This window comes from Alosa pseudoharengus, unplaced genomic scaffold (assembly GCF_046254945.1).
Source record: "Alosa pseudoharengus isolate Yale_2024_CS ecotype anadromous, Long Island Sound unplaced genomic scaffold, YU_APseudo_1.1 YU_APseudo_1.1_scf_17, whole genome shotgun sequence".
Lineage (NCBI taxonomy): Eukaryota > Metazoa > Chordata > Actinopteri > Clupeiformes > Clupeidae > Alosa > Alosa pseudoharengus.
The window spans coordinates 30,838,178-30,846,535 of NW_027468640.1; the positions used below are offsets into that span (position 1 = coordinate 30,838,178).

The 8,358-nt window shown below is 42.5% G+C and overlaps 1 protein-coding gene across 1 annotated transcript; it reads right to left on the reverse strand.

Moving 5' to 3' along the window:
* Window positions 1-319: 319 nt before the first annotated feature.
* On the reverse strand, window positions 320-7,074 carry selenop (selenoprotein P). The gene is made up of 5 exons (XM_076289293.1): window positions 7,003-7,074; window positions 6,038-6,269; window positions 2,878-3,093; window positions 2,492-2,609; window positions 320-2,380 (listed from the first exon to the last, which is right to left on the reverse strand). Exons 1-5 carry the CDS (start codon window positions 7,058-7,060, stop codon window positions 1,904-1,906), a joined length of 1,101 nt encoding a protein of 366 aa, XP_076145408.1. The 5' UTR covers window positions 7,061-7,074; the 3' UTR covers window positions 320-1,903.
* Between the last annotated feature and the right edge of the window lie 1,284 nt (window positions 7,075-8,358).

The window sequence follows — 8,358 nt, forward strand, 5'->3', positions numbered from 1 at the left end:
TAGCCACCTTATCTAAGTCAGAGTTACAGTGTGAACTAAGAGGTGCTAGTTTGTATGGACTATGTCATTCACCCACCCTACAAATTCAGTGCATGTGAAGTCTGTCTCATATTTCATGTAGCCAATAGCCTTGCCTAACAATCTGTACTACTTCAAGTATTAAAACTGTAGTTTCGGAGGAATTATTTGTAGTTCATATGCAGAAAATTGGACTGAAAAAACTACACTGCATTTGACTGCAATTTACTGCAGAAATTCAATATTTTGGACATGGAGTTGTTTTTTTGTAAGGGTATTCTTACAAAAGACAAAGAGTCAGTTGATTCCAGTTCATTTTATTTCTGCTGTCAAGTTTTTATTTCACAGTCCATCATTTCATTATTTCAGTCACACTCCCACATTCATCATTCTCACATTTTCCATACAAGGCATCAGGTACTCCAGAGAAGTTTTTCCTGGAGACCATCATAGAGTATGCAACATGTGTCCATCTGAACAAGATCCTGTCCTGCATTTCAGGTAACCTTTTCATCTCTCATTTTCCATCTTACTTATAAACTTAAACTGGGGTATTTTTTGTAGTTTTACATGTTTGTAAAATGTTGTGCTTTCTGTGAGCAATTGTCTGCATATATACTGTATCACTCGAAAAAGGATAAAAATGTGACATTCGTGAAATTTGTATGTGCAATGTAGCATTTAACATAGTGCTTTTTAAGTGAAGTTCTACATAATAATGAATCATTCGCCTTGTTAGATATTGCTACTACATAGCTGTTCCTTGGTCCATCAGTGTAAGTCATTTGCACTAGCAAAAAACCCATCCCTTCAGCCTACAATCAAAACACGAAATTTAATCTCCATCTCACCGATAACTGAATTCAACTAACTTTAATTTGAACACATCTCTTTTATTTAGTTGGATCTGAAGGTCTTATGTGAGATCTTGCCTCTCCCCCACTCTATATTGCATAGCATCGGACAGGCACCACTAGAGCATAGTTTCTGCACCTGACTTCATAATGGCAACAAAGGGCATTTTGGGGGTGAAATGATATCTACATAATACCTCAGTAAAGCCAGGACTGAGGGAAACACCAGACCCTTGTGTCCTCAAAAATGTAGTTCTGTATTTATACTACTTGTGAGGTTAAATGCAACAAAGGCTGCTTATCTTTAAATGCTTGAAGGTGGTTTTGAGTCTTACATTAAAATTAAGTCGCTAGCTACCACTTCCTTTTAAATGTAAATGGCATGTGACCATATCCTGATTGTACTTTATAGGGAATTCCAATTTCCATATACCATATCCATATTCCAATTTCTATATTTCCACATATAAGAAATAATCACTAGTTATATCTTAACTAAATTACAGGGAAGCTATGTTACTGCCGAATTGGTTTAAAAACTTCATTTAAAGGACACAATATGGTCTGATGTTGGCCTCGTAGTCTGGGTAATACTACCTGGTAAGATAGTACTAGCCTTCTGAACCTGCCGTGAGGAGCACCTCCAAAAGATGTTAAAACCGAGCGCCAGTGGGAGACAGTCACAGAGCCGTGTGGCGGTCTGCTTAGATCTCCCCCTGTCACACTCAGGTGGTGGAGGTGCCCTTCTTGGTTCAGGCTCACCTGGGCTGCTGCGGTCAGGCAGCGGAGGGCGCCCGGCGTCACTGTCAGGTCTCCCTGACCGCCTGGTGGTGTTGGCCACCGTCGCCCACTGCCCCCGGGCTGAGCTGTCACTGTCAGGAGGCCGGGAGAGCCTCTTCACAGTGTCAGCGGCCCTCGCCGTTGCCGGCGTCCAGCAGCTGCCGTCAGTGTCAGCATCAGCTGGAGGGGTCCTGCAGAGCGTTGGACCACTCTCAGTTGTGCCTGGACTTTCAGCGGGGCTTCTTCTGTGCTCACGGCTGTCTGTGGTCCTCCTCCTGCCTGACCTCCCTAACATGCCTGACCTGAGCCTGACCCAACCCCAGTTCCAGGCCCAGATCCATGGGGACCTGAGCCTGAGCCTGAGCCTGCTGGAGGAGCTGGTGCACGTGCTGTTGCCGCCGCTGGCCCACGGTGTTGTGCTGGTGCACCTGCTCCTGCCGCTGCTGCGGCGGCTGGTGATAAACCTGCTGCTGTTGTTGCTGCTGACCGTGGTCATGGCAGCGGGAGTGGTCATGCCCGTGGGCTACACAGTGCTCACCGTGAGTGTGACCGTGGCCTTGATGGCTGCCGTGGTCTGCGCCATGGTTGTGACCGTGACCATGATGGCTGCCGTGGTCTACGCCATGGTTGTGACCGTGACCATGATGGCTGCCGTGGTCTGCGCCATGATCATTGTTGGGTACACTGTGGTTGTAACTAGGGTCACATTCGTCTAGTGTTGCTTCACTCTGCAAAGACGAGAAATAAGCTATAAGCATGACATATTTGTTTGTTGATTCTTAGAAGCCATTTAATAAACAATTTAATAGATTAATTGAAAATCGACCATCAGGATCTACCTCCAAATAACATTTTCCACAGGTCGAATTGCAGTATGTCTGTCTTATTGCGTGCTCAATGTATGGTGTTGACAGTATAGAATATGGAAGGGATACGTGGTGTGTAAGAAGTCCACATCTGTAGGAAGAATAGACAACAAAATTAGTATTACATGAAATATTGCATGCAAAGACTCAAGTTAACATTAGATATTGTAAGATATTGTAGTGTACTTTCCATTAATAGTTTACAGGTATATCTGGCAATTGACCACCCATTGATTCTCACCGTGTGCAATAAACAGCAACAAACACACACGCACACACACACACACACACACACACACACACACACACACACACAAACACACAATGAAAAGCACATCTGAAAACAAAGTGGTTCTAACCTGTCATAGATCAAGAAGTCATCCTTTTCCCCATTTAGGAGCTGCCAAACGTCTTGCCGGTCGTATGGGCTTTGGCCATAGAGGGGGATGTGTTCTGGTAGCTGCTCCGCCAGCTTGTGGTGCAGTCTGCGTGCATGCTCTGCCTTGTCATTCACCACCATGTAGGAGATGTTCCTCAGGCCCTGCTCCTCCAGCTTCAGGCGCAGCCCGTCCAATCTGCCCAAGCAAACACATGGGGCATTAAAGCTGCAGTTGGCAAGTCTGACAGATTAAGGGGACTTTTGAATAACTCTCATGCCCCTCCCCCACTACCACCGAGCACCCTCTCATCGAGTTCGGACTCGTCAGTGCGCACCAGACTGCACCAGACTGTGATTGACAATCAGATCTCACACAGCCCTGCTCTGATTGGACTAGAAGAACCGGGAGTTGTAGATTTTTGCAAAACAAATAACAGGCTCTAGGTCATACATGGGCAACATACGGCCCGCGGGCCACATCCGGCCCGTGGGCTTTCCCTGACCGGCCCGCGTAAGGTCCGTGAAAGAACAATAGTCAAGAGCCTATAGAGATAATGCACGGAAATCAATATCGTTGCTTTTATTTTGAAAGCGACTGCTATTTGTACGCCCATACATTTGTGCGTGGATGCATACGATGTAAACACCCTCACTGATGTGCTGGTGAATAGAATGTATGCTTCTGCGTCGACACAATACAGTTGCCTTTAAGTCGGCGTAAACCTTTCAAAGTTTTGTGTGTCTTATGTCTGCGTCGCTCACCACCGCAAAGGTTGTCAGAACGAACTCCTGCTGTTTATTGGCGATACGAAGTGTTAATTTCAAAACGTTACTGGAAGATAGATAGTTTACATTTGGATAACCTCGTCATTGTAACCAAAATATGTCTGAGTTTATTTACAAAGCTTATGTTAGCGAACTAGTATGATGCTACTACCCACAGGTTGCTTGAAGCAGCCGGCTCAACACAGAGGGCGAGTTGACCAATCACAGTTTTGTGCATAAAGTTAAAGCAAAAACATAGCCTACATTTTTAAAATAGTTTTCTTTGTGGATGTTGATTAACTAATGACAGCCTACTATTGTCTGCTCCACATTTTCATAGTAATTCTGCATAGAGTTAATTTAATGATGGTAATGATTTAATGATGAAATATTGCTGAGTGTTGATGAAATGGTGGCACAGGCCTATGGTTGTACTGACTCCTTCACATTTTCATGGCCTAGCCTAATTATATAGATATTGTAGTACTTTTTTATATCAGTCTTTGAAAACTGAAAAAATAAATGTCAATGTCAAAAAATCGTTTTCGAGAATGAGGATTAAATACTGGACATAGATTAAATAGCCTATTGCTGTTTTTCCTTTGTCTCCCTCACATTTTCATCTGTTCTTACGAGTAGTAAACAAAACCATATGATTTACTTAATGTTATACAAGAACAGAATAGAATTGGACAGAATTGAGTTCAGACTTGAGTTCGGTATTTTGGGTCCGGCCCTCCTCAACAGTCCCAGTTTGTCATGTGGCCCCTTGGGGAAATTAGTTGCCCACCCCTGCTCTAGGTGGAGGTGGAAGTGCGGGTTTTTTTTCTAAAACCGGCTGATTTATGTTGTTCTGTCGGAGTATAGCAGGGGTGGGCAACTAATTTCCCCAAGGGGCCACATGACAAACTGGGACTGTTGAGGAGGGCCGGACCCAAAATACCGAACTCAAGTCTGAACTCAATTCTGTCCAATTCTATTCTGTTCTTGTATAACATTAAGTAAATCATTTGGTTTTGTTTACTACTCGTAAGAACAGATGAAAATGTGAGGGAGACAAAGGAAAAACAGCAATAGGCTATTTAATCTATGTCCAGTATTTAATCCTCATTCTCGAAAACGATTTTTTGACATTGACATTTATTTTTTCAGTTTTCAAAGACTGATATAAAAAAGTACTACAATATCTATATAATTAGGCTAGGCCATGAAAATGTGAAGGAGTCAGTACAACCATAGGCCTGTGCCACCATTTCATCAACACTCAGCAATATTTCATCATTAAATCATTACCATCATTAAATTAACTCTATGCAGAATTACTATGAAAATGTGGAGCAGACAATAGTAGGCTGTCATTAGTTAATCAACATCCACAAAGAAAACTATTTTAAAAATGTAGGCTATGTTTTTGCTTTAACTTTATGCACAAAACTGTGATTGGTCAACTCGCCCTCTGTGTTGAGCCGGCTGCTTCAAGCAACCTGTGGGTAGTAGCATCATACTAGTTCGCTAACATAAGCTTTGTAAATAAACTCAGACATATTTTGGTTACAATGACGAGGTTATCCAAATGTAAACTATCTATCTGCCAGTAACGTTTTGAAATTAACACTTCGTATCGCCAATAAACAGCAGGAGTTCGTTCTGACAACCTTTGCGGTGGTGAGCGACGCAGACATAAGACACACAAAACTTTGAAAGGTTTACGCCGACTTAAAGGCAACTGTATTGTGTCGACGCAGAAGCATACATTCTATTCACCAGCACATCAGTGAGGGTGTTTACATCGTATGCATCCACGCACAAATGTATGGGCGTACAAATAGCAGTCGCTTTCAAAATAAAAGCAACGATATTGATTTCCGTGCATTATCTCTATAGGCTCTTGACTATTGTTCTTTCACGGACCTTACGCGGGCCGGTCAGGGAAAGCCCACAGGCCGGATGTGGCCCGCGGGCCGTATGTTGCCCATGTATGGAGTATAGTGTCGGTTTCAGTGAATATGATCAAACAAATCTTGCTAACTGCAGCTTTAAGGCCAGATACCCGCACATTTGGCTTTTACACATGGGGCATTAAGACCAAATACCCACACGGTTGGCTTTTAGACATACTGCGCCATTATTTAAAACAAGGCAAAGTCCTCGTGCAGTAAACATAGCTTTCATGATGATGTGAGAGCACTGAGCTGACTCATTAGATTTTGCCTGTGGCCTTAAATTAGCAAATAGATTTTGCCTGTGGTGGTCTTAAATTAGCAAATAGATTTTGCTTAGCTATAAGATTAGCTTTTAGTTAGACTTAAGACGTTGCACTTTGGCCACCTTTCAAATTAGGGCCCACTGTGTAGAGTGAATTGATGAGTACATACTTGGACGCCTGCACCAGGCAGAAAGATCAGCTGGCCTGAAAGAGCGCCACCACCGTCACCCTGCCCATGGACTCCTTCATGGGCTCCAGCTCCCCGATCGTCCAGCGAGGCGCCGGCTTGCAGCGGGTGCCCCCTGAGCTGCCTGTCTCTCCGCCGCTCCCAGGGAGCAGGCAGAGAGACAGTGCCAGGACCAGCCCCTTCCACATGGCCTCCGCACTCTCTGGTCGTGCTCCTGGACGGACACATACACACACACACACACACACACACACACACACACACAGACAGACAGGAAGGTGGGGAGGGGGTGGTGGGGATTAGGGCAGGGTTGCAGCATAATTTTAGCATGCAGGAAGGCAAAACAATATTTGATCTCTACAAACACATCTCTACGAACTAGAAATGGTGAAACAGTTTGGCATTTGAATGTGCTAAAATTTGTAAACAACAAATGAAATGGTTTTGATTTAGGAAAGGGATTGTGCAACATAATGGCATGCAGGAACATGCACATAGATAAGTGCGTAGTTTGTCTTGGCACAGGCATCATTCAACAGTCATCATTCTAATCAGACTTTAGATGTGCACAAAACTGCTCCGATACACAAAATTGGTCAGAATGATAATAATTTTTGCCATAATCTATATCTATCTATCTACTTATTTTTTAGGGAAAACCATAAAATAAAAAAAATATTTGGAAAAAATAAACTCTTTTATTTATTGTTGTTAGATGTACACAGCTTCTTTCGATGAGCAAACTTCCTGAAAACACCCAAATAATATTTCTCAGGCATGCACACATGCAGACAGATCAAGCAAAATCCAAGTCTTAAAACTAAATTATGTCGTTTTTTCCCCCTCAATCCAGCATTTGTCACAGTTAATCTAATCTTCTTCATGCTAACATCTGTGCTGAACTGTGACCAGGAAAAGCAGAACACAAGAACACTGTACTGACTTACTGTGTCCAACAGTCAGGTCTCCAGTCCTGATCTCTCCCACACAACTCCTCAAAAACATTCCACTCCCCTGCAACACCCCCTATTTATACTCCAGTTGTTTTTCTCCTCTGAAACGGGGACAAAGGTCAACCGGGAGTAATTTTCTTGCTTTTTTTTTTTTTTACGGCTGAATTCATCCTGAACTATAACAGATGACAGAATATTAAAACAGGAAAAAGTTTGCCAGAAAAAAAGTTGCAACCTGTGATACATATTTATTTGCAATTTCATTCCCAATTGTAAGACAAACCAACTTTCTGTCTCTTTTCCGTTTCATTTCCCTGTGCTAATCTGTGCAGACATCACATGCAGACATTTCATTCCGATCCTGTTTGTTCATGGGATTTGATTGGAGATGGGTGCCTTCCATGTAGCATGTAAGAGTTCACTTTTGCAGTCATACAAAGTCACACACACCACAGAGAAAACCACACAAGGATCAGCTGTTTGTAAGAGCCTGTACTGATAAGAAAGTCATGCAGGGAGATGGGTAGGCTATCTCCTGAGATTTTCTCCTGCATCAGCACTTCTTTCTTTGCAGTCTCAGCATTTTCTCAAACAGCAGGGAAAGTTACAATTGCTGATGTTAACAGTAGAAATATTAAGTCCCATTTTAAGCATTTTGCCGAAATTCTGATTAAGCAAATATGAGAAAATTGGCTATACATTTAACTCTCTAATTTCAGGCATAAAATGAATTTATTACAAAAACGCATGACCAAATGATCCCAATCAAATTTTAACAGGGTGATGTTCTAACCTGATTTGACTGCATTTGACCTCCAAGGACACAGTGACCGACAGTTACAGATAGCTCATACCATAAATTGATTGACATCAGCACAATAACAATGGCAACACTTAATTATTATAAGCAACAAGGAAGAGTCCCATCAGTTTTAACAGTTAGTGCCTTTGCTCAGAGGAACATGCCATGTCATGCAGTCTGACCTGATTTGTGTTACGTGCTATAAATTGAGCAAGAGTTAATATTTCACTAGAGAACACTGGGTTCTGTTGGGGGAAGAGAATACCATAGTCCTAGTTGAGCAAGACGATTCTGTTTTAAAAAAGTCAAATGACAATTCTACTCTACTTATCAAATGCATAAAATTGTTCCTCACAGCAAAGCTTTCCCTTGTGTATTTGCTGGGCCTAATACTGAGCTGATTGGCTGTTACAATCAAATATTCACAACATTTCGCCAGAATCACTCACTATGACTGAGTGTTTACTTGCAAAAGGATGTGGATATTTGCCAGTGACTGTGCCGATAGTCAGTGCATATCTAAACCAAAAAGAAAGATTCTTTTCTCA